The sequence below is a fragment of the Seriola dumerili genome, unplaced genomic scaffold (assembly GCF_002260705.1).
Source record: "Seriola dumerili isolate Sdu_G_001 unplaced genomic scaffold, Sdu_1.0 BDQW01000262.1, whole genome shotgun sequence".
Taxonomy (NCBI): Eukaryota; Metazoa; Chordata; class Actinopteri; order Carangiformes; family Carangidae; genus Seriola; species Seriola dumerili.
In genome coordinates, this window is record NW_019174517.1 from 45,956 (window position 1) to 72,872 (window position 26,917).

At 42.9% G+C, this 26,917-nt stretch overlaps 2 protein-coding genes across 2 annotated transcripts in view; one reads left to right on the plus strand and one right to left on the minus strand.

The window, feature by feature from the left end:
- The first annotated feature begins 492 nt into the window (after window positions 1-492).
- Window positions 493-13,392, plus strand: LOC111230312 (brain-specific angiogenesis inhibitor 1-associated protein 2-like protein 2). Its single transcript, XM_022757004.1, has 14 exons — window positions 493-594; window positions 1,089-1,167; window positions 2,758-2,841; window positions 5,151-5,212; window positions 5,302-5,373; window positions 5,600-5,680; window positions 5,792-5,923; window positions 6,693-6,791; window positions 8,643-8,712; window positions 9,517-9,724; window positions 10,455-10,520; window positions 11,029-11,239; window positions 12,680-12,720; window positions 13,167-13,392. Exons 1-14 carry the CDS (start codon window positions 541-543, stop codon window positions 13,246-13,248), a joined length of 1,341 nt encoding a protein of 446 aa, XP_022612725.1. The 5' UTR covers window positions 493-540; the 3' UTR covers window positions 13,249-13,392.
- A 2,339-nt stretch (window positions 13,393-15,731) lies between these two features.
- LOC111230313 (parvalbumin-7-like) overlaps window positions 15,732-26,917 on the minus strand; it is a 59,790-nt gene continuing 48,604 nt past the window's right edge. The window contains exons 3-5 of the mRNA XM_022757005.1: window positions 17,294-17,426; window positions 17,092-17,201; window positions 15,732-16,105 (exon numbers count right to left, since the gene is read on the minus strand). Of these exons, the coding sequence (XP_022612726.1) occupies window positions 16,080-16,105; window positions 17,092-17,201; window positions 17,294-17,426 (269 nt within the window). The 3' untranslated portion in view covers window positions 15,732-16,079. The remainder of the gene's footprint in view (window positions 16,106-17,091; window positions 17,202-17,293; window positions 17,427-26,917) is intronic.

Genomic DNA, 26,917 nt, shown 5'->3' on the forward strand with positions numbered 1-26,917 from the left:
GCTCAGAAATCAGGCCAAACATTTCAATCTTGGTTCATCAGACCAGAGAATCTTGTTCCTCACAGTCTGAGAGGAGAAGCCCAGATGCACCGATGGTTTCTGAATGCACTGTATATAGTCTTTGTATGTACATGTGTGTGTGTGTATATGTATATATATATATATATAGAGAGAGAGAGAGAGAGACAGAGTGAAAACAGATCTGTTATAGTCTTGAATAAAACATACACTGTAAGCAACACACACACACACACACAGATGCCCAGACTGTCGGGTTTACAGCATATGTCGGTGTGTTTTATGGTTGAGCCATGTTTAATTATTTACTCACAGTCTCTCTCAGGCCACAGCGGTGTCGATTACCAACCACACTGAGCTGCCTCCTCTCGTCAACTCCACGTCGAGTCCGATACGATCGACTCTCTCTCTCCCTCTCTCTCTCTCTCTCTCTCAGAGGCTGCGGTGCGTTCGCTGGATGGTTGAAGACCTGCAGACGCTCTGAAGGTGTTGTTGACGGTTGCACTGTTCTGGGTAGAAACGATGTCGAGGATGAATAGTGATCAGCTGTATCGCTCCACCCTGGGGATTTACTCGGTAAGTAACAGATACTGTGTGTGGGCCAGTGGCTCTAATTAGACAAGAAACTGAGCGCAGTAAATAACCAGAGTGATTTTATAAGTTCTCGCAGCAGTGCTCTCTCCTGTGCTGCGTTCGCTTGTCAAGAAACTCTTCAGGAAAGTGGAACAGAAACTTTTCTTGGTTACTGAGGAGTAAAGCTCAGTTAAACTTGTTTCATGTCATTTCTTTCTTTTGTTCTTTCTTCTTTCTTCTTTTCTTTTTTTTTTTGCAAAGTCACTTTCAAATTCAAGGAGTATTTCCTTCACTTGATAACTCAAGGATGTGAGTGTTAGGTTGTCTGTCTGTGCTCTGGTGCTGCTGAATCTTTATCTTTTTAGGTGTTACTGAAAATCTCTCTGACTTTCAAAATTGTGCGCGTGCGTGTGCGCGTGCGTGTGTGTGTGTGTGTGTGTGTGTGTGTGTGTGTGTGTGTGTGCGCGTGTGTGTGTGTGTGTGTGTTTCCCAAACAGAACTTGATGGATGAGTTCAACCCAAGCCTACAGAAACTGGTTTCACTGGGAAACAGCTATATCCAAGCTTTCAAGGGTAAGAAACAAAGGAAGAAAGAAAGAAAGAAAGAAAGAAAGAAAAAGAACATAAAATAAAAGAAAGAAGTCACCTTCAGGGTTCTTTGTGTGCAACATTTACACACCTATCTTTATAGTACTATAAACTAAACAGACGGTGATGGCGGTAAACAGAATATGGTGTTGGGTATCTGTTTCACTAGATCTCATTCCAAAGTCCATATGCATTGGGAATATCCTGGTGCTGTTAAAGTCTTGGTTATGGGCCTGTAATTGAGCCCTGGAGAAGCTGTTATGACTACAGACAAACAGACAAACAGACAAACAGACAAACAAGGCCCAACAACTAAATACGGGGATTTAGGACATTGTTTTGAATTTATTTACATTCTAAAGTGAATCCATGTTTCCCTTGAGGTCCTGCAGGAAGGAGAAGGGTTCACACCAGGGGCATGATTACACCTTTAATTTGAATCTAAATGTGGAGTCATTGCGTCTGTATTCTATGTCTTAATTACCCACACCATAATCACCTTTAATCCCTCGACGTGAAAAACCTTTAAAATGCAAATCAGACTCGGCTACAGCAGCGGTTTGACATGGTGCTGCTCTTACACACGATATTATATCATATGTGTTTGTTTACAGTGCTAATGCTACACCATCAACAGCTGATTCATAGCGGCATAATCCCCGCAGACATTAAACACAGATTATGATTCGTCGCCACCTGCACAGAGACTGTGAGTTCCCTCCCTGGGTTCAGAGGGGAGCCACGATCTGTTTCTCAAACAGGAAGTTGATGCTGCTCATCTGCTCCCTGTGCTGTTATTAAAGCACTATCACCCAGGTTTTTATTGTTGAAATCCATCCGCCTCACAGCACCGGGGAGGGTGTGTTTGATTGGTTTGAAGTGGTTTTGATTTACCGTCTGTGTGTTTGAGCTGGTGCAGCTCCACTCAGGGATCTAATGTCGTGCTCAGGTTTAACTGAGGTGATGCACAGTGAGCAGGAAACTACAGAGAAGCAGGTCGACTTCAGAGCTTTCCATCCACCACTAGTTAATAATTAACTTGTAAACAAATATATTCATTTAAGATTAAATACATGTCTCATTTGTTATAAATATGTTATTTAAAAGAAGCTTAACCACTGTTTGCTTTGGCTTTAGTCGTGTTTTGTAGTAACACCATATTTAACAGGCTGTTTTCAAGAGGCTGAAATCTGTCTGAACATTTTGACTTAAAAACTGTTTGTAGTTTTCGGCCTTTTGGCTTCGCAGAGCAGAAATAAAGCCAGTGCCGGTGCGGTCACACAGCTTTCATGTGGTTTCTCTGCGATGTAAAGCTTCTGTTTTTTAAGTAAACACATTTCCAAATAATTGCAGAGAAATGTTTATAAATTAAGGAATAATTTCCCCCTTTTTTGTAATTAATGACTCTGTTTACCTGCTTCAGTAGCTCCATGACTGGGAACATTAAGTATTTGCATTTCAAATGACTGGTTTGTGTGTGTGTGTGTGTGTGTGTGTGTGTGTGTGTGTGTGTGTGTGTGTGTGTGTGTGTGTGTGTGTGTGTGTGTGTGTGTGTGTGTGTGTGTGTGTGCAAGCTCTTTACTGTAACGAGTGAGGCCTACTTCAGTGCACTTTCAAAAATCGGAGAAACGGCTTTCCACACCGTGTCCTCGCGCTCCCTAGGTATGTTCACACACACACACACACACACACACACACACACACACACACACACACACACCTTTACGCGCAGCTGTAATCCAATGATTAACTGACTTTATTTCTGGCGCTCCCGTCCAGGATGTGAGTGTTTTGTCTTCGACATGTTTATGGCCATTTATTAAACTAATTAAACAATGTTCTTACGTATCGCGGAGACCAAAGTTTAGCCTCAGGTGGCACTTTATTACCCCTCCCGTTACTTAAGAATATGTGTGCATGTCATTAATATGCTCTTTGATGTGTAAGTGTGCAGATCCCACCATGAGAAGTTACTGTATTACACAGTATCTACAGCAGTTAGACCCATAAAAACTAAAAGACTTTGACCTGCAGCTCGAGATGAACCGATATTTGTATTGAGCTCAGGTCACTTCAGGTTCAAGAACGTGGCAGGACTCTCTAATTAGATTAGAGTTAATCTATGACATGATGCACGTTTGAGGGTATTTTCCTGTGAGTTGGAGCCCAGTGTTGGCAGAGTGGGTATTGGATAGCAGCAGGTGGCATGAATAATAGACGATGACAGGCAGCGGGTTGTGCTCCGCTCACTTAACCCCGCCTCTCTAAAAACAGTGTCATGTCAGGCTGAGCAGCCGGAGCTGGAGATATTTGTCCAAACTGGATCATTAGTCTGCTCTTACTGTGGGAGCTCAGGGCAACTGTTTACACGGGATGTGATGCATGTCAAAGCTTTCGTCTTCCTCAACACTTCATCGGAGAGAGCAAACTAGATACACACAGCTAATGCACAGCAATAATGGAATAAACGCTCAAAATGTAAAGGAGCCATTTTGACTAATCTCTCTGCAGCCAGTGGAGGCGTTTAAATCAGTCTGCATTCACCTACACACTCTCACAGGTTTTCCTTCAGTGTCACTTTTCACAGTGTGAAGTGAGCATTTATGACACGAGATGTGTGTGTGTGTGTGTGTGTGTGTGTGTGTAATAAATTAGTCAAGGTAATAAATAACTTCTGTTTGAAGATAGTTTAGTATGTTCTCACAAACACACGCCCACTCCGCTCCTTCCTCTGGACAGGGCTGATGTCTTTGGGTCGGGGACGTTAACGGAGGGATGATACACTCCGTCCTCATCACTGTGTATTTTGAGTTATCTGTTACAAATGCAACCGGCAGCATTTTAGTGCTGATACATTATTGGGCAATTCCCTTAATTTAAATTTAAGGACATGTAGAGTAGACCAGTAGAAAAAAGTATGTGGACATGGATCTATTATTCTATATATTGCTTTGGGAGATTTGATGGCCGGTATTTAATTTACAAAAGTGTGATGTGATCCGATATTTAGGTCTCTCTGCTGTCAACACAGGTGTGTGAAGGTGCACATCTACACAAGGAGCCTTTAACTGAAAGCAATTATTAAACTGTCAAAACACTATTGGGCAACTAATTCTATGGTAGAGACTCCAGATCAAAAATCAATGAGTAGCAACAATAAAACTGGATAAACAGAAGTTTAGATTAGCTGTCGAGTCTGTTACGTCGTCCCTCGTGTGAGGTAGACGCAGTAATTACTGTAATCTGGTGACTATACAGAGTTCACAAGACGACAGTTAACCTGACAGCAAATGAGCCGTTGCCTTAGCAACACATGGGCCTCAGACAGCTAGCATAGTGACTAGCTTGGTTAGCAGCTGCCATGAAAGAGAACCTACACATACAGCCCTGGTTTGTGCCTCTCATGTGTTAGCATTCACTCATCTGAAAGGTAATTACTCATCAAGGTCGTTTAATATGACTTACCGCTGTTTTGAAGGTGTATGAGACTCCTTAAAGATTTTTAATCCACAACATGATACAAACTGTTTATGATGAATTAGATTTTTAACCTGTTTCTCCAAGTTTGCAACTTAACACCAACAAACCTGCATTGAGAAAGGCAGTGGTGCAGCATGGGAAACGGATTCAAAGGGTTTTTTTTTATTTTTTTATTGTGCATCAATAGAAATGAAAATGTTTTAACTTGGGTGATAAAATCTGAGCACATTCTGGAGCTTCTGTGAATCAGCTTCACAAGTGCTCAAAAGATGAGAGGAGAGACGAGAGAGGCCGCTGGCAAAAAGGAGGAAGAATCAAGAGTGAATACAAACGCACCCCATGTGTCTGTTGCTAGCCAGCTAAAGCTAACGTCTGTACATGGGGGGCAAATGAAAGAACAAAAGATAAAGATATTATTTAGCAAAACGTCATGTTATTGCTCTGCAGTGTGTATTCTGAATAATGCAACACGTAACGCACTTGTCTTAAAGGAGACGTCCTGATCCAGATCTCTGAGAGCCAGAGGAGACTCACCATGGAGCTGGATGGAGTGGTAGGTCACATCTCGTGTGCGTTCGAGTGCGATGGTTCCGCTCTGCGGTTCACGTGTCGTTTATGATAAGATCTCGTGTGTCGTTCCAGTTCCGCTGGTTCAGTGTGGAGGTTCTTCAGGAGATGGACAACAACATTAGACTCGACAAAGATTACATATCAGTGAGTCACTCAGTTCTCTCATAATTACGTTCCTGGAATTAAAATTAAAACGGTAACTGCAGGGCATCATGGGAATAGTTATGGACCTACGAATCTGTTGTGTGACCCCGGGAGTGAGTTATCAAATTAATTAAAATAGCAATACAGCACACTTAGCTCACAGACATCCTGACCTGACGCTGCAGCTGCTGCTGCTGGATGACTGAGGTGATGTTCTGTTACACAGAGCAGCAGGAATCACTACGAGGTGGAAGTCCACAACCAGACAGCAGCTCTGGAGAGACATCTGAGGAGAGGAACCAACCAGGTCTGTGTGTTTCTCATGGTCTGTCTGTCTGGAGGGAAACCACCATTGCATATGTATTGTTGTACAGTGTGTGAATATATATATATATATATGTCAATGATGTACCCTCAGGACTGCAGTCAGTATGTGCAGTTCCTCAGGGAGAGCCACGGAGAGGCTCTGAAGGAGGAGGAGAGGAGATATCGCTTCCTGGCTGAGAAACACAGTGGACTGATACAGACCATCGCCCGCCTCATGAATAAGGTATAACACCAGCTTTGAGTAGCGTTAGTGAATTCAGTGTTGGCTTATTGACTGCAGGTGCAGCTCGTTATAATGAACGTCAGAGGAAGGCACGAAATTATTCACAACCTAATTAAACGTTTTACTGTGACGGGCAGTTTCTGTGCAGCGCTACTCTCAAGCTAATAAAGCCCTCAGAGAAATATGTTTATGACGGCTTCTTGACCTGTGCCGTCACTCTTTTGGCGACTTTGAAGCCTGGTTGTTTTTCTTTTTCATAATGAGGCTGCAGGAGTGATTCAGGAGTCGAGCAGTTGACCTGTTTGTTGGTTTGTTGGTTTGTTTGTTTGTTTGGGCCTCTGTACTGTAGCTGGCAAATAGAAACCCATGAACCAAATATGGCCTCTAAAAAAGTTTTGTCTTTCATGTCATCAAAATCAAAACCTTTTTTACATGATTCAAAAACAAGAACAGGATCATGTAAATACAAGGCTCATTCCACAGCCCCTCGCCTCATTGAGAACCACAGTTTGAACAGTGCATGGTGCTAAACTGAAGTGTAGTATATATATATATCCAAGATGAATATCACAGACAATCCACTTCTTTTAAAATCAAATGTACAGAAAGTCAATATATAAAATGATATGATAACTTCTGATTTACTTTGTCAAAATTGTGACTTATTAAGTCAAAAACATACTATAAAGTCAAAATTGTTATCGTAATATAATAATGATAATGATATCGTGTGTGTGTGTGTGTGTGTGTGTGTGTGTGTGTGTGGCAGACGGGGGATTCTCTCCAGCAGAGAGCTGATGTCTGGACAAAGGAGGTGAACGTCACCAGACAACCTGAAGCCAGAGGTCCCGCCCCTCTGGACAACACTGTGAGTTCAGAGAAATCAACTGTGTTTTTAATCTTTATCTTTATTAAATACTGGAAGAGTTCGCTGCCAGTGTGAGATATGATTCTGTTGCTGGGGAATGAACTGAGAAGCTCTTTAAGATCCGAGTGTGATCCAGATAAAATGATGTGAAACTGTGATATCTGTGCCACATTTATTCTAATGTCTCTATTAAACAGAGACACAAATATAATATTTCTGTTACCGGGGTGCCCTCTGGTGGAGAAGCTGGGAACCTGATTCAATTTGAAACCATCAGAGTCACTTCTGTCATGCTGAGGAGGATTAAAGCTGCAGCTGAAGTGGAAAGACAAAAATTGCAGATTGTCTGGCATGAATGAAGAGAGTGTGTGATTACGATGAAACTGCGATGAATTTTGTGCAAATAACTTTGTGTGCATCGTCTGAAAATACACCTGCTGTAGTGTCGCTGAGTGAATTCAGACAACTCTCCGTCTCAGTAGAGTGGGATTAACATCGAGGATAATATACAAAACCAAAACCAAACGCGGTTCATTGTGTAAAAGCTGCAATTACTATTCAAGTAAACAACAAAGACGGGCCTGAGATAAACCCTGTGGGTCTCAGTGTGCTCCTCATTGGAAGGTGACACGCCAGTGAACCCGACAGATCCCACGTCCTGCGCTAATAACAATCAGAGGATTAGCATGGATTCTGTGTTTGTTTTGGTTCCTCGTGGGATTTATCCTCCTCTCAGTTCGGGAGGATATTTGAGTTGTGTGTGTTACATTCACATGACATGCATTATTCATTGCAGCCTATAGGATTGTACATCCAACACATCCTACACTGTCTCTGTGCTAAGATAAGCTAATCAGCTGCTAGCGGTACACTGTAAGAAAAAGAAATGTAACTTGTGTTCTTTGGCATAAATATTTACAAATTAACAAGCTGTTAATTATTTTTAGGGTTAAAAAATGAAATTGTGAAACACATTAAAGTAGTTTCTTGCAAGAGTTTCAGTGAGTCCTGGTTAAGTTCTGTTGATTTGTGTTCTTTAGCAGGTGAATCACAGAAATCACATTTCACTGTGTTGACTGGTGGTCAAAGGTCAAAGGTCATGGTGACGCGTTTTTTGGCCATGACTCATGAATTCACACAGTAATTATGACACAATTTAACTCAAATGTCTGTGAGGATTAAAACAAGTGATGACATTTTATATCCTAAAGGTCAAAGGTCAACTTCACTGTGACATCATAATGTTCAGCAAAAACACTTTTCTTTTTCTTTTATTCTACGCTGTAACTCAGGGAGGTGGACTGTGAACATACTTCCTGTTAACTTGTAACTCGGTTGGCGGAGAAAACTGGTTTTTAATTGTCACTTTCAGAACTCGTGAGTTCGATTGATCAGAGGGACGGATCTTGACATAAATAATGGTAAAATTTAAAAATAAAAACCAAGTAGTTCAAGTGCATCATATTTTGAGTCACTTTACTCCTTGAAGTAAGATCGACTCGGAGCCTGAACTGTTTTCACAGCTTCTTTTTATCCATTGTACTTTCACGTTTACCTTCCAGACGTGAGAGTGACATTGATCTTTTTATCTCACACTTGGCAAGCGAAGACATATATTTCTCACAGTGTGTAATTCCCGTGAGGTCGCACCTAGAGATTTCTCAGCGACGAAGTCCTCGATTGTGGAAATGTTACAGCTGATGTTTGTGCCTGAAACCAGGTCGTGTTATTCTGATAACGTTATCTGTTTTCCCCTTAAAGACGAAGGCGTGTTTCCTGGTGATTGCATGGACATCATAACTACAACTGTCTGGATCTGCGCATATAACACGTTTCTTGTTGGTTTTCTAGGCGGGGATAAAGAGGGAGGAGATTGGAAAGAGCAGAGAGGAGCCGCCCCTCGGGAAAATACCATCAAGGGGTGAGCGGTTAATCTCATCAGGCTTTATGAGAAAATATATCACTTCACTGACACCGTGTCTGAACACGGGAAACCAGATGTAAAGTTTTAACCTTTTCAAAACACCCAGCAGTGATGTGATAAAGAGATTCTGATTTCTTGTTGATCACTTTTCACACCTTACTTTTTCTCGTGTCATGTTTTAGTCCGGTTCAGGATGAAGGTCCTTCTGTAATTTTCATTTTCGCCTGCAAATCATTTGCAGGCCGCGGAGCCTCCGTCCGTGTATCAGTAATTCTGCCTTCACTCTACCAGCTGCTTTATCTCCTTATAAGCCTTTTATCTGTTTCTCTCTCCCTCTCTCTCCTCCATCTTTCTCTCCCTCTTCATATTCTGCACATCATGTACTTTCATACCTCCTCATTTCTACTTCCCTCTGCTGAAAGTCTGTCTAATTATTAGGCCTCGTTATCTAGAGTAAAAATAGACTCAGTAACTACGTATCGAAAAGCAGAAAATAAACAATCTCCAGAATACTAACCAGCGCTCCTCCTTACATTCGGCTGAAACGTTGCCTGTTGTCTGTAGCGCTGCGCTGACCCAGCTGACGTTCACTGCATCCTCTGTCATCCAAGCAAAAATAATCATGCATGGAGTGAGACATATGAGTTCTAATCATAACCTCAGAGAATAAGGAAATAAATCAAATAAATCCTGGCCAGTTATAGTTATTAATTAATCGTTTCCCCAGAGATCTGTCGCTGCCGTTGAAGTGGGTTTATCAGCTACAGGAACTTGTGCTTTAACTCTGTCTCATCTCTCCAGCCCCGTCTCCCCAGGGAAGCATGTTTCGCTCTGCTGTAGACTCGGCGGGAGGTGGCGGTGGAGGAAGATCCATGAGGGCCCTGGTTGCCCACCAACCTGCCGGCTCCAGCCCCACCTTGCTGCCCTTCACCAGGGGAGAGATGATCACCGTGCTGGTCCAACAGCCCAGGAACGGCTGGCTGTACGGCCGAGCCGACAGCAGCTCGCGGTGAGAGAGGCTTCTTCTCCTGCACTGCTGTAATGTAATGGAACCATATCTGTGTGTTTTAAGAATAAATAGAAAATAAAAGAATAAATGACCTCTAGTAAATCTCTGAGCTAAATCCAAGCAGCAACCTCTGAGGCTGAAACGTGAAGCTGCAGTTCCTCTAACGACCACTAGAGTCTGGCTCCAACAGTGAGTCAGTCCCCATAGACTCCCATGTTAAAATGTCCAACTTTACAGCAGAAATAAACATGTTTACAGCCTGGTACAGAAACTGTTTTGGTCTCTAGAGCTGATTTCCTCCTTCATGACACCTGTTTATATAACTCACCTGTTTACATTATTAGATTTATTATTTTTATTATTAAAGCTTAAAGTTATGGAGAATTGAGGGCGTGGCCTCTTTGAGTGACAGGTGGGTGAGTGTATGTTTGCCACCGAAGTCTTGGCTCAACACGTGCCCCTCCTCTTTGACCATTTTTGTATTAGCCGGGAGTTATGGGCGGAGTCAGGTACTGGCAAGATGGCGACGTCTCTGGCTAAGTCTTAGCATTAGCAAGCTAACATACTGATTTTTAGGCTTAGTGTTGTCTATGTTTAGCCTGTTAGCATGCTAACGAATTAGCACTAGTGTGACTGACATCTACCAGCAGCACCACTCAAGTGTATCACAGAGTGTAATAATCTTCATCAACATTCATCATCTTTTCATCTCTGTCTCCTTCATTCTCAGTCAGGGATGGTTTCCCGCCTCATACGTGGAGCCAGTGGACGAACCTCCGAGGTCAAGCAGCTCCAGGTAAACAGCCAATCAAATGAACTCAACAGGTGTGACGGTTATTATGGGCTGTTATTAACGTTTGTGTTCGTATCTCACTGCTTCTTACTTTACCAGACATCTGTAGGATGATCTTTATGTGCAGCCATTAAGAATGACTGGAGGGAGGAACCAGAGAATAAACCTACTGCTCAGTGTCTGACTGTCAAACCTAACACAGAGTGTAACGTTCAGCTCCTCCAGGCCGATCCTGTTGTTTTAAAAGAGGGTCAACATGAGACTCAGGCCTGGAATAATTACATGAACTATTTAAAATATTTGGGTGACCCACTGCTTAGAGGAAAACCAGTAAGAGCTTTTCAACTAAAACTTTGCTCACTGTGTCACAGAAAAGTGAAATGTCATATATTTAACAAAGAGAAACATGTTTTAATTTATAAATATAAATGTTTTTGTGTTTTTTGTGCGTCAAGTGAAAACAACATGTTATACTTCTTCACCGATGAAAACAAATTAAATGTGTTTGTAGTTTCAGCAGCTCGTCCCTGCGAGGCGGCAGCAGCTCCAGCAACCTGTTCACCCAAATGGGAAGCAGCAGCCTGAGCGGCGCCGGATCCCCTCCCCCTCCGCCCCCTCCGCCGCCGCCACCGTCGTCTTCTCTGTCTTCAAATAAACACTTCGAGATGCCGCCGCTCGCACCCACCCCCGACAGACGGGTGGAGTCTACCTCGGAAAACAAGGTACGGCGATCAGTCAGTCAGCCCGACCATCGATCAGCGCGGCGGCTGATATCAATCAATTCTCTCTCACTCCATCAAAACTGCGTCGAACCTTTTGAGACTGAGATGTGATTCTAAATGTCCCTCACTTTCTTTCTACAATTCTCCTGCAGTGACTTTGAAACTTTCCAACAAGCCGCCTTTTCTAAAGTCAGGACTGATGTCTGAGGTTAATGATAAGTTTAAACATCAAAACATTCAGACTCATTCTTTAGCTGGTTTCTACCTGCTCGTGATACAGGTTGTTAATATTGGTTTCCTACTTTCTAACAAGCCATCAAGTCTGCAGTGATAAATGTTAATAAGTCATTAACAAGAGGTTTCATTTATGAAGTCTCAAGTTCAACTAATAAAGCACCACTAACGATGTGTTTACTGTGTGACGGTGTTTGCCCGTCTGTCCAGCAGGGGCACTGTGGCAAGGTGCTGCTCTCAATGACACCACATCCATCTTTCTGGTGGATGCAGGGAGGGAGCTCCAGCTGCTGATGGTGGATGAGCAAGGAGGTCATGTGCGTGTGTGTGTGCATGTGTGTGTGTGTGCGTGTGTGTGTGGGGATTGTTTTGAATGCTGTGTTTTGTGGTGGAGATGATCAGACTTCAGGGTGCAGCTGTGTGACAAACCTTCTCTCTTTGATGCTGTTTAAACTCAGTGACGTTTGTTCTAATTGTTTTATAAATTGATGGATATTAAAGCAACATTATACATTATATTATTCTCATGTTTCTCTCCTCAAGTTTCCACTGACACAGCGAAGCATGTTGGCTATGAAACCTGCTCTCAAGCCAGTGATGTCACTGATGAAGCAGATTTATTATTTAAATAAAAGCAGTAATAATAGAGCTAGTGGTTAGTCCATTAATCAATTAGACGATCTAAAGAAATCTAATTTGATCATTGATGAACAATTTTTCAAGCAAAAGTTGTTGTTTTCAGTTTCTCAAATATGAGAATTTGCTGTTTTTCTTGGTTTAAAATCACAATAAAATGAATGTTTGGAGAGTTTTGAAGTTTTAATCGAACAAAACAAGACGTCACCTGGTGCTGGAGGGTATTTTCACTGTTTTCTAATATTGTATAAACCAAGTTTCTGCCCTAATTTATCATTTTATAACATATTATTTTCGAAGTGATATAGATGCATGTGCCTGATGTCTCTGTGTGATCGCTGTTGCTCCCTTCTTCATCTCTATTGAGAGAATAGTGATTTTCAGTGTGTGTCGCTGGACACACACTCTGGTGTGCAGTGGGGTCCGCTGCATGTGTGTGAGGCAGCCTGGCCCAGCACACCGGGGTCGAGTGCTGGAGCTTGTTGAGCCTCCATTAGTGCACACGTCCACATTCAGTGGTCCTGACTGGCCCTCACTCATCCACACCTTCTCCTGTGTGTTTTCCTGCAGAGATCACAACCACACGGATCCCAACCAGAGCTCTTCCCGAGGTAAGAGTGATGTCACCGCAGCTCTGCTTTTAAAACCTAGACAGGTGGTTAGATGTCAAAACGGAGGCCGCTCGTTTTCCTCTTCCAGAGAAGCTAATGATGTTTTTTTTTTTTTTTTGAAGTATATCATGAAGCCATTAAATCAGGGAGCAGCAGATGAGGGCAGGGGTCTAAATGGCACAGAATTGGTTTCTTTCCATTAGAGTTTGAAGTGCAGTTTAGAACTGAAACCATCTCAGTTATGGCCGTTGGGGAACCGAGGCTCTCACTCTCACTTCAGATGAACCGTTGGATGATGATACTTGTACGGTTTGAAATATAATGCTGATTGTTATCACCTCCTCTGTTGGACTCAATCATCGTGAGCCAGATCATTTTCTGATATTGGTTTCGTCTCTTCTTTCAACGTGTATGTCCCTCTCTCCTGTCCACTCTCTGTCCTGAAGGGGCACCAACCCGTTCGCGACGGTGAAGCTGAAGCCCACGTCCACCGATGACAGATCGGCCCCGCGTCTCTATCGCAGATGACGTCTTAACCCGGAAAACAGATCATCCTTGTCCTTGGCTGCACATCTGGTCAAAAGCTGAGTAAGTGGACCTTTAAAGGAGGTGGTTTTTGTCGGTAAAAACTGTGACACAGAGTGTGACTGCACAGATTCACACGAAATAAGAAAGAGGAAATACATTCGAATAACAATTTTAGAGGAATATATTCTTTAGATCTCAGTGAACCAACGGCCGACGTTCACTATCACCCTCTCCTCGTTTGTTTCTCTCCCGGTTCTCTGCTCTTTGATTTGTAAAATACTGAGAACGAATGATTGTGTTGATGTAACGTAAACTACTGAGTGTATCGATCTTAACCTGGTCTCAAATCATCATTCCTCCTCTGACATGTTTGATTTTGTCGGCACTGAGATACTGTCAGCTGAAGAGACCACGTGCGATGACTTGAATATCGCACATCGGCCAGTAAGTGATGATGAGATGAAGAGTCAGTGCTAAGAGCCTGTTGATGTGTGACGTGAAACACATCTTCCTTTTATGTAAGAAGTGTCAGGTATTGCTCAGGGACGGATGCTTTAATGATCTTTTCTATCTTTTATATTTTTGTATTGCCGTGTGAATTAAGCTGATTGCTAAATATTAATTGCATTACGAATGTACTTTGGAAAAAAGGGCTTGTAGAGAATGATAATGTAACCTCTGGCAGCTAATGTACGATCTTATAAAAATAGGATAATATGTCCGAGGCTGAGATGTAATGAAAAATGCAATGCATTCATGGATTATGTAATACCGTCTTCATAGCATCATATAATTACTCCAACCAATGTGTTAAAGCTGCAGGTGGCATCTTATTACAGATGGTGTAATGATAATCTTGTTCTATAATGTATATCAAAGTGTAAGTTATTACATAATAAAAATACTTGTGATACATCATCAGTTAAAGCACCTGATTTCAAATTTTAAGTCTTAATTCTTTCTGTATAATATTTAAATGTATCGAGGTATTGGGTTTTATTTTTTAGGTTTTTATGGTTTAAAGAGTTTAAAGCTCAAAAAAACTGTGTGGTTTGATGTTGCTAAATACTGATTGGAGCACACGAGTTCATGACATCACCTTTTTCCCAGCAGAGCCCCGCCCACTTTAAAGGAGAGCTCCGACAAAAAAAAAAAAAACATAACATAATAAAAACAGAATAATTTTGATGTGAAATAAAATAAAAATGTTGAACGCCACTTTATTTTTTGGGCATTTTTGCCTTTATTCTGATAGGAAAGTGAGAGATAGACAGGAAGTTAGAGAGAGAGAGAGAGAGAGAGGGGATGACACACAGCAAAGGATTGTGGGTCGGACTCGAACCCACAGCCGCTGCGGTCAGGACTAACCCTGTGTGGTATTCTCTCTACCAGGTGAGCCGTCGAGCCGCCGCCCCTGAACCAGCATGTTTTTATAAGTATGTCACACTCCTGACTGTCGTACCGTCTTTATTGAAATGACTTTTTCTACTGTAGCAGCGTTTCCCATGAATCCCCTCCCTCCATCAGCTTCCTGATGACTCACTCTGACCTTCACAGTCTGCTGGGACGAGCAGTTTGCTTTTCACCAGCTTCAGCAAACTCCGCAGCTCTTGTTCCCGTCTCCGGAGTGAGAGACTCCGAAGCTTCAGATCTGTGTTTATTTGCTCAGGCGGTAAAGTGGCCCGCTAAAGAAGATCAGGATTCCCTGGTTGCCTGTTTGCGTCCTCCGCTGGGGATATTTAACCCAAATTGAACCTCAGTGTGAATCCAATTCTGCTAATGGCTCCGCAGCGTGGTTCTGTTAAACTAGCACGGCGCCTCTGAATAAAGACTCTTTGGCGAGGGCGACTAACATGGCCTCCTTCTTTCCTTCTCTCCCTCAGTGAAGTTAGATTCATAATGTGACCTGGACCGGAGCGAGCGCTGATCTCCAACCACACAGTTTGTTTTTATGCAGCTTTCTTTTTTATTTTATTTGCAGCCAGTCCTAATGAATAATTTTGACATTCTTAAAAGACAAAAAAAAACCTTTTTAAATTTGGACCCCTTCATGCATTATTAGGCCGCTGTGGAGATTCGCTCCAGTCGTTGTGCTTGATGAGAGCAGGAGTGACGGCGAAGTAGAAAAAAGGAAGGAAGGAGGAAGGAAAGGAGGATGAGCCGGACTGAAAGTGTGGAGTCAGATCAAAGGAAGGAATTAACACACGAGTCAGAGCGAGTCAGTGTTCTCCAGGCTTTGTTTTCTTCATTTTATTTTTATTCTTTCACAGCTTGACCTCTTTCTTCTTTTGGTATGTTTTACAACAGCTCATTACCAGAGGAGAAAGGGATGGATGGGGATGAATAGATAGATGTGTGGGAGGGGAAAGAAGGCAGCGAATGCAGGAAGGGGAAAGGTGCCTGAGGTGAGATCGACAGAGAGGAGAGAAAAAACAGGAAAAAGAAAGAGGGAAAGTGACAGAAAAGTGTTGACTAAGAAAAACGAAGAGAAAAGGAAATGAGAGTCTTTCTCTTAAAATCTCTGTTTTCTGTAAATATCTACTTTAAGCTTTAAAATGTGAAGTTTATTCCTGCAGGCAAGTTTTATTTCTACACATCAACGGAAACAAGAAACAGTTTGTATAAAAAGGATAAAATAAATAGGATAGCTTGTGGGGGAGGAGGGGGGGTCAGCTGCAGTCTAGTGGGCCGGGAGTCAGGGTGGAGGTGGTGAGGGGTGTAGGTGCTGGGGGAGGGGGAGAAAAAGTGGGCTCAGCGTGGAGGAGGGGGGGTGTCAGGATGAGGCGGTGAATCTCGGAGCGCTAGTCGATCACACGAGGCGATTTGATGAGTTATTCTTTCACCAGGGCGGCAAATTCTGCAAGAGAAGAAGAGAAGACGAATCGTTGTCAAACCGTTGGGAGTTTTTTTTCTCTCAACATCCATCACAGATAAAATTCATTCAGCTTTCAGTCACAAACGCTGCGTCGACGCTGTGTGAAGAGTTGGCTGTGTGAAGTGCACAGACAGTCTGCAGTGAGGGACTGTGGGAACGTTAGTGAGCAGGAAAGTGGGGGAGAAGTTTCAGTCGGATTTTTCTGAAAACCCAAAAGAGGATCTTTCATTTTTCTTTCTTTATCTAATTTTTTTTTTTCCGTCCACCAGATATTTTTTTCTGTTTCATCTTTTCCTGTTGGGGCTTTAACGGCATTAAAAACGTTGCAGTTAATTAGCAGAGACTGAACATTATCTGTTTTTAAAGATCATCATTTTTTCATTTGCTTGAACTTGACTCTGGACTATCAACATTCGACACAAGCCGACCTGCAGACGGACAAGGTGAAGACATGACGCTGCTGAAGCCACCGAGCTGCCCCCCCCCCCCGTTAGCTTGTTCAGTGACGGGGGTAATAACTGTTCATTTAGTAGCTTATGCTTCTAAAGTAGAGAGCAGCTGCTGTTATGTTTACCGTCATTTTGGCAACTGCTGATTCTGACCCTGATGTGAGATCTGAGCTTCAATAATTTACATACGGTCCCTTAATTAGCTCAAGTCGTACGAACCAGGTGTTGCCTTTGTGTCTTTTCTTCCTACGAGCGAGAGTCTTGAGTAACTTCAAACGGCAAATTAATTTGTGCAGATGAAGCCAATTAACTGCACTGAGACGCCCGAAGCTTCTTCTGGTCGTGACCCAGATCGACTGTGGAGGATCTCATGTCCAACGCTCACTGATCCAAGTTCAGTCTTAATAAGTGAGCAATAACTAAATGTGTCACACACTGAAAACAGTCTGCCTGTGTACTCTGTGTTTGACCTTGACCTCGCGACACGCCCCACTAATGGAATTTGATGTCGGTGTTTACCATCGACTCCGATCTTGCCGTCTCCGTCCTTGTCGGCTGCTCTTAAAAAAGCTTTGGTTTCTTTGTCCGTCAGGTCCCTGCCGTCCTTGGCAAAACCCTTCAGCACGAATCTGCTCGGAGACAGAGAAGCAGAAGGTGATCATCTTTGTTTTTCTGTTTTGAGGAGTTTGAGTTTATGTGTGGTGTCGTATGTCGGTCTCACTTGAGCTCCTCCTCCTCTATGAAGCCGCTGTTGTCGGCGTCCAGCACCGTGAAGACCTTCTTCACATCATCACAGGACTTGGCCTTCAGACCCACCATCTCAAAAAACTTCTTATGGTCAAAGGAGTCAGCAACTGCTCACACACACACACACACACACACACACACACACACAATAATATATTAATACAAGCCAGCGGAGGCGTGAAACGAGAGTTGCCTGTTCTGTGTTGATGAGGCCCAAAGGCGAAAAACTAATTGTAAGAAAGCAGCTTTGTAATAAAACGGTGTTACAGTTATAGATTGAGAACATGTGTTTGCCAGAGGAACCATCAGTTCTAGGTCGTTGAGCTCTAACTGCCTCGGCTGTCCGGCTACACCGAGCACGTACACCAGAGGTACGAACATATGTGAAGGAGATTATGAGGCAAAGTCGTTAATATCAGTTTTTGTCTCAACAGTCAAATAGTTGTTTCAGGCTCTGCTCTGTCTGCAGAAACAATCAATGTTCAATCGGCGTGAAGCTCTTACATCAGCTGTGTGTGAAAACATCTGCTTCTATGATGGAAATCAAAATGTGTTCATTATTGTAACCATGACGACAAAGACCCCTCTAACTTTAAGGAAGCACCAAACCATGAACTTTGTTCCTTTTGTGCTTAAATTTAACCAAATCTTGTTTAACTTAGGAACGGCTGGCTTAGGATAGCGTACGGCCGAGCCGACAGCAGCTCGCGGTGAGAGATAGAGGCTTATTCTTCTCCTGCACTGCTGTAATTGTAACTTATTTAAAAATGGACCCCATATCTGTCCGTATCGTGATTAACATAAATGGGATCCCTTTCGAATGGCCTATCCTCGGTCGTTTTTTAAGGAATAAATAGAAAATAATTAGAATTAAAAATCTACATAGTTACTACGTTAAATCTCTAGCTAAATCCAAGCAGCAACCAGGCAGCAACCTATGGCCTCTGAGGCTGAAATGTTAAACGTTGGAAGCTGCTGTGCAGTTCATTTTTTCTAACGACCACGTAGGGAGTCTGGACTCTGCTGCAAACACAGTGAGTCAGTCCCCATTAGACTCCCCTATGTTATTTGTTTTTAATAAAATGTCCCAAAACTTTTGTACAGCAGAAATATAAACCATTCGTTAACAGCCTGGGTACAGTAAGAAGAAAGTAAACTGTTTTTGGTCTCAGTTAGAGAGTGATTCCTCTCTCCTTCCATGACTACCTCGTTTTATTATTATAATCTCACCTAGTTTTACTATTTTATATAGATTATATTTTATCTAATATTTTTATTATTTAAAGCTTTCATTTAAAGTTAATGTTTGAGAGATGAATTCGAGGGCCGTAGTTTTGTGGCCTCTTACTAGCTTTCTAGCGTGACAGTATCTCGGTGTGGCGGTGGACTGTGTTATGTTTTTGCCATATGTCCGCAAGGGAGTCTTGGCTCAACACCCGGAGGGGGCCCCTCCTCTGATTTGAGACCCATTTTTTTGTTCATTTAGCCGGGAGTTACAAGTATGGCCGGCAGTCAGGTACAACTAGTCAGAAGTTGCTGGCAAAGATCGGCGACGTGCGGTTCCTGCTGGGTCTAACAGGGGCCTTAAGGGGCTAAGCTAATGGTCTTAGCCACTTTTAAGCAAGCTAACAGATCACTGATTTTTTTATTTTTTAAGGCTTAGTCGGTTGTTCTATGTTTACGCCTGGTAGCGATGGCTAACGAGAAAAACAAACATTTCTAGCGCACTTTAGGTTGGTGTCAGATAAATGAACCGGCAGATAGCATGATAGTCGGCACACTGACATAATTAGGACAAGCAACAGCATACGAAGTATCGTGTTCTTCGCGTTCCACGTGCCCGCTATAGACTTTTACGTCGTGACTGACAATCTACCGACGAGGCACCACTCCAACAATTACCAAGTGGTCTATATTTTTGCACAGAGATGTGTAAAATAAATTCTTTCGATATCAACATTCATCATTCTTTTGCAGTTCTCTGTCTCCTTCATGCTCTCTAGTCAGGGATGGCTGTTCCCGCCTCATACGTGGGACCCAGTGGCACGAACCCGACGGGTCCAAGCAGCTCCAGGTAAACAGCAATCATAAAACTCAAAAGGTCTGGACGCGTTATTAGGGCTTGCTTATTAACGTTTGTGTTCTATCTCACTGCCTTCTTACTTTACCAGACATCTTGTAGGATGATCTTATGTGCAGCCAATAGAATGACTGGGGGAGGCAACCAGAGAATAAACCTACTGCTCAGTGTCTGACTGTCAAACCTAACCAGAGATGTAACGTTCAGCTCCTCCAGGCCGATCCTGTTGTTTTAAAAGAGGGTCAACATAGGATCAAGTGCCTGGAATAATTACATGAACTATTTAAAAATATTTGGGTGATCCCACTGCTTAGAAGGAAAAACCCAGTAAGAGCGTTTCAACTAAAAACTTGCTCACTGTGTCACCCAGAAAAGCTGGAAATGTCAATAATTAACCAAATAGAAAATGTCTTATTTATAAAATCAAAATGTTTTTGTGTTTTTTGGCCGCTCCAAGTTGAAAAAACCAACATCCACTGTAACCTTACTTCACGATGAAAACAAAATTAAATGTGTTTGTAGTTGTTCAGCAGCTGTCCCCGCGAGGCGGCGCGCTCCAGCAACCTGTCACCATAAATGGGACAGCAGCGCCTGAGCGCGCCGGATCCCCTCCCCCTCCGCCGCCGCCGCCGCCGCCACCGTCTCTCTCTGTCTTCAAATAAACACTTCGAGATGCCGCCCGCTCGCACCCACCGCCCGGACAGAGGTGGATCTACCTCGGAAAAACTACGGCGATCAGTCAGTCAGCCCGACATCGATCAGCGCGGCGGCTGATATCAATCATTCTCTTCACTCCATCAAAACTGCGTCGAACCTTTTGAGACTGAGATGTGATCTAAATGTCCCTCACTTTCTTTCTACAATCCTTGCATGACCTTTGAAATCTCCAAACAAGCTCGCCCCTTTTCTAAAGTCAGGCTGAAGTCTGAGGTAATGATAATTTAAACATCAAAACATTCAGACTCATTCTTTAGCTGGTTTCTACCTGCCTCGTTGATACAGGGTTTATTGCTTTTCCTACTTTCTAACAAGCCATCAAGTTGCCAGTGATAATGTTAATAAGTTATTAAAACAGGTTTCATTATGAAGTCTCAAGTTCAACTAATAAAGACCACTAACGATGTGTTTACTGTGTGACGGTGTTTTGGCCCGTCGTCCAGCAGGGCACTGTGGCAAGGTGCTGCTTCAATGCACACCACATCCAACTTTTCTGGATGGAGCAGGCTAATCCAGCTGTTGATGGTGGGGATAGCAAGGAGGTCATGTGCGTGTGTGTGTGCATGTGTGTGTGCTGTGTGCGTGTGTAGATGTGTGGTGTTTGTGCGGATTGTTTTTTGAATGCTGTGTTGTGTGGAGCATCAGAACAGACTTCAGGGTGCAGCTGTGTGACAAACTTCTCTCTTTGATGCTGTTTAACTCAGTGACATTTTTATATTGTTTTATAAATTGATGGATATTAAGTTAAGACATTATACATTATATTATTCTCACATGTTCTCTCTCCTCAGTTTTCACTGACACAGCGAAGCATGTTAGCTATATGAAACCCTGCTCTCAAGCCCGAGTGATGCCATGGTATGAAGCCAGATTATTATTTTACAATAACAGAGTCTAACAGTAATAATAGAGCTTAGTGGTTATTGTCCAATTAGAATCCCTTAAGAATCTAATTTGATCATGCGTGATGAAAAATTTCAACAAAATGTCGTGTTTTCAGTTCTAAATATGAGTAATTTTGCTGTTCTGTTTTTCTTTGTTTAAATAAAGGAAATGTTTGGAGAGTTTGAAGTTTTAATCGAACAAAACAAGACGTCACCTGGTGGCTGAGCCAGGGTATTTCACTGTTTTCTAATATTGTATAAACCAAGTTTCTGCTGCCCTAAATTATCATTTTGTTATTATGATATTATTTTCAATATTTATGAGTGCATGTTCCTGATGATCGTATCTGTGTGATCGCTTGTTTGCTCCCTTCTTTCATCTCTATTGAGAGAATAGTGATTTTCAGTGTCTGTTGATCGCTAGACCACCACACAATTTGGTGGCAGTGGGGTCCGCATGCAATGTGGTGAGGCAGCCTGGCCAGCACATCGGGGTCGATGCTGGCTGAGCTTGTTGAGCCCTCCATAGTGCACACGTCCACATCAGTGGTCCTGACTGGCCCACTCATCACAACTTCTCCTACACAGCTTGTGTTTTTCCTGCAGAGAATCACAACCGACACGGATCCCAACCAGAAGCTCTTCCCGAGGTAAGAGTGATGTCACCGGGCTCTGCTTTACTTTTAAAACCTAGACAGGTGGTTAGATGTCAAACGGAGGCCGCTCGTTTTCCTCTTCCAGAGAAGCTAATGATGTTTTTTTTTTTTTTTTTTTTTTTTTTTTGAAGTATATCTGAAGCCATTAAATGCAGGGAGCAGCAGATGAGGGCAGGGTCTAAATGGCACAGAATTGGTTTCTTTCCATTAGAGTTTGAAGTGCAGTTTAGAACTGAAACCATCTAGTTATGGCCGTGTGGGAACCGAGGCTCTCACTCTCACTTCAGATGAACCGTTGGATGATGATACTTGTACGGTTTGAAATATAAATGCTGATGTTATCACCTCCTCTTGTTGACTAACTCAATCGATGAGCCAGACATTTTCTGATATTGGTTGTCGTCTCTCTTTCAAGTGTATGTCCCCTCCTGTCCACCTCTCTTTGTCTGAAGGGCACCAACCCTGGTTCGCGACGGTGAAGCTGAAGCCCACGTCCACCCGATGACAGATCGGCCACGCTGTCGTCTTATCGCAGATACGTCTAACCCCGGAAAAACAGCATCATCCTTGTCCTTTGGCTGCACATCTGGTCAAAAGCTGAGTAAGTGGACCTTTAAAGGAGGGGTTTTTGTCGCTGCGGTAAAAACTGTGACACAGAGTGTGACTGCACAGATTCACATCGAAATAAGAAAGAGGAAATACATTCGAATAACCAATTTTAGAGGAATATATTCTTTAGATCTCAGTGAACCAACGGCCGAACGTTCACTATCACCCTCTCCTCGTTTGTTTCTCTCCGGTTCTCTGCTTTTGATTTGTAAAATACTGAGAACGAATGATTGTGTGATGTAACGTAAACTACTGAGTGTATCGATCTTACCTGGTCTCAAATCATCATTCCTCCTCTGACATGTTTGATTTTGTCGGCCACTGAGATACTGTCAGCTGAAGAGACCACTGCGAGACTTGAAATATCGCACATCGGCCATAAAGTGATGAATGAGATGAAGAGTCAGTGCTAAGAGCCTGTTGATGTGTGACGTGAACACATCTTCCTTTTATGTAAGAAGTGTCAGGTATTGCTCAGGGACGGATGCTTTAATGATCTTTTCTATCCTTTTATATTTTTGTATTGCGTGTGAATTAAGCTGATTGCTAAATATTTAATTGCATTACGAATGTACTTTGGAAAAAAGGGCCTTGTTAGAGAATGATAATGTAACCTCTGGCAGCTAATGTACGATCTTATAAAAATAGGAAATAATATGTCCGAGGCTGAGATGTAATGAAAAATGCAATGCATTCATGGATTATGTAATACCGTCTTCATAGCCATCATATAATTACTCCCACCAATGTTTAAAGCTGATAGGTGGCATCTTACTTACAGATGGCTGTACATGATAAATCTTGTTCTATAAATGTATATCAAAGTGTAAGTTATTACATAATAAAAATACTTGTGATACATCATCAGTTAAAGCCACTGATTTCAAATTTTAAGTCTTAATTCTTTCTGTATAAATATTTAAATTATCGGAGGTATTGGGTTTTATTTTTTAGGTTTTATGGTTTAAAGAGTTTAAGCTCAAAAAACTGTACGTGTGGTTTTGATGTTGCTAGAATACTGATTGGAGCACACGAGTTCATGACATCACCTTTTCCAGCAAGCCCGCCCCACTTTAAAGGAGAGCTCGCGACAAAAAAAAAAAAAACATAACATAATAAAAACAGAAAATTTTTGATGTGAAATAAAATAAAATGTTTGAACGCCACTTTATTTTTTGGGCATTTTTGCCTTATTTCTGATAGGACAGTGAGAGATAGACAGGAAGTTAAGAGAGAGAGAGAGAGAGAGAGAGGGGATGACACACAGCAAAGGATTGTGGGTCGGACTGCACCCACAGCCGCTGCGTCAGGACGGATAACCCTGTGTGGTTCTCTCTTACCAGGTGAGCCGTCGAGCCGCCGCCCCTGAACCAGCATGTTTTATAAGTATGTCACACTCTGACTGTAGTACCGTCTTTATTGAAATGACTTTTCTTACTGTAGCAGCGTTTCCCATGAATCCCCTCCCTCCATCAGCTTCCTGATGACTCCACTCTGACCTTCACAGTCTCTGGGCACGAGCAGTTTGCTTTTCACCAGCTTCAGCAAACTCCGCAGCTCTTGTTTCCGTCTCCGGAGTGAGAGACTCCGAAGCTTCAGATCTGTGTTTATTTGCTCAGGCGGTTAAGTGGCCCGCTAAAGAAGATCAGGATTCCCTGGTTGCCTGTTTGCGTCCTCCGCTGGGGATATTTAACCCAAATTGAAACCTCAGTGTGAATCCCAATTCTGCTAATGGCTCCGCAGCGTGGTTCTGTTAAACTAGCACGGCGCCTCTGAATAAAGACTCTTTGGCGAGGCGACTAACGTGGCTCCTTCTTTCCTTCTCTCCCTCAGTGAAGTTAGATTCATATGTGACGTGGACCGGAGCGACGCTGATCTCCAACCACACAGTTTGTTTTTATGCAGCTTTCTTTTTTATTTTATGTTGCGCCAGTCCTATATGAATAATTTTGACATTCTTAAAAGACAAAAAAAAACCTTTTTAAATTTGGACCCCTTCATGCATTATTAGGCCGCTGTGGAGATTCGCCTCCAGTCGTTGTGCTTGATGAGAGCGGAGTGACGGCGAAGTAGAAAAAGAGGAAGGAAGGAGGAAGGAAAGGAGGATGAGCCGGACTGAAAGTGTGGAGTCAGATCAAAGGAAGAATTAACACACGAGTCAGAGCGAGTCAGTGTTCTCCAGGCTTTGTTTTCTTCATTTATTTTTTTTTTCTTTCACAGCTTGACCTCTTCTTTCTTTTGGTATGTTTTACAACAGCTCATTACCAGAGGAGAAAGGGAATGGATGGGGATGAATAGATAGATGTGTGGGAGGGGAAAGAAGGCAGCGAATGCAGGAAGGGGAAAGGTGCTGAGGTGAGATCGACAGAGAGGAGAGAAAAAAACAGGAAAAAGAAAGAGGGAAAGTGACAGAAAAGTGTTGATAAGAAAAACGAAGAGAAGGAAATGAGAGTCTTTCTCTTAAAATCTCTGTTTTCTGTAAAATATCTACTTTAAGCTTTAAAATGTGAAGTTTATTCCTGCAGGCAAGTTTTATTCTACACAATCAACGGAAACAAGAAACAGTTTGTATAAAAGGATAAAATAAATAGGATAGCTTGTGGGGGAGGAGGGGAGGGTCAGCTGCAGTCTAGTGGGCACGGGAGTCGGGTGGAGGTGGTGAGGGGTGTAGGTGCTGGGGGAGGGGCGAGAAAAAGTGGGCTCAGCGTGGAGGAGGGGGTGTGTCAGGATGAGGCGGTGAATCTCGGGAGCGCTAGTCGATCACACGAGGCGATTTGATGAGTTATTCTTTCACCAGGCGGGCAAAATTCTGCAAGAGAAGAAGAGAAGACGAATCGTTGTCAAACCGTTGGGAGTTTTTTCTCTCAACATCCATCACAGATAAAATTCATTCAGCTTTCAGTCACAAACGCTGCGTCGACGCTGTGTGAAGAGATTGGCCCTTGTGAGAAGTGCACGTCCTGCAGGAGGACTGTGGGAACGTTAGTGAGCAGGAAAGTGGGGGAGAAGTTTCAGTCGGGATTTTTTCTGAAAACCCAAAAGAGGATCTTTTCATTTTTCTTTCTTTATCTAATTTTTTTTTTTCCGTCCACCAGATATTTTTTTTCTGTTTCATCTTTTCCTGTTGGGGCTTTAACGGCATTAAAAACGTTGCAGTTAATTAGCAGAGACTGAACATTATCTGTTTTTAAAGATCATATTTTTTCATTTGCTTGAACTTGACTCTGGACTATCAACATTCGACACAAGCCGACCTGCAGACGGACAAGGTGAAGACATGACGCTGCTGAAGCCACCGAGCTGCCCCCCCCCCCGTTAGCTTGTTCAGTGACGGGGGTAATAACTGTTCATTTAGTAGCTTATGCTTCTAAAGTAAGGAGCAGCTGCTGTGTTATGTTTACCGTCATTGGCAACTGCTGATTCTGACCCTGATGTGAGATCTGAGCTTCAATAATTTACATACGGTCCCTTAATTAGCTCAAGTCGTACGAACCAGGTGTTGCCTTTGTGTCTTTTTTTCCTACGAGCGAGAGTCTTGAGTAACTTCAAACGGCAAATTAAATTTGTGCAGATGAAGCCAATTAACTGCACTGAGACGCCCGAAGCTTCTTCTGGTCGTGACCCAGATCGACTGTGGAGGATCTCTATGTCCCACGCTCACTGATCCAAGTTCAGTCTTAATAAGTGGAGCAATAACTAAATGTGTCACACACTGAAAACAGTCTGCTGTGATGTGTGTGCTGTGTGTTGTGTGTGGTGTGTGTGTGTGTGTGTGTGTGTGTGTCTCTGTCTGTGTACTCTGTGTTTGACCTTGACCTCGCGACACGCCCCACTAATGGAATTTGATCGGTTTTACCATCGACTCCGATCTTGCCGTCTCCGTCCTTGTCGGCTGCTCTTAAAAAAGCTTTGGTTTTCTTTGTCCGTCAGGTCCCTGCCGTCCTTGGCAAAACCCTTCAGCACGAATCTGCTCGGAGACAGAGAAGCAGAAGGTGATCATCTTTGTTTTTCTGTTTTGAGGAGTTTGGATTTATGATGTGTGGTGTCGTATGTCGGTCTCACTTGAGCTCCTCCTCCTCTATGAAGCCGCTGTTGTCGGCGCTCAGCACCGTGAAGACCTTCTTCACATCATCACAGGACTTTGGCCTTCAGACCCACCATCTCAAAAAACTTCTTATGGTCAAAGGAAGTCAGCAACTGCTCACACACACCACACACACACCACACACACACACACACAATAATACATTAATACAAGCCAGCGGAGGCGTGAAACGAGAGTTGCCTGTTCTGTGTTGATTGAGGCCCACAGGCGAAAAACTAATTGTAAGAAAGCAGCTTTGTAATAAAACGGTGTGTTACAGTTATAGATTGAGAACATGTGTTTGCCAGAGGAACCATCACTTCTAGGTCGTTGAGCTCTAACTGCCTCGGCTGTCCGGCTACACCGAGCACGTACACCAGAAGTACGAACATATGTGAAGGAGATTATGAGGCAAAGTCGTTAATATCAGTTTTTGCTCTACACAGTCAAATAGTTTGTTTCAGGCTCTGCTCTGTCTGCAGAAACAATCAATGTTCAATCGGCGTGAAGCTCTTACATCAGCTGTGTGTGAAAACATCTGCTTCTATGATGGAAATCAAAAAGTACA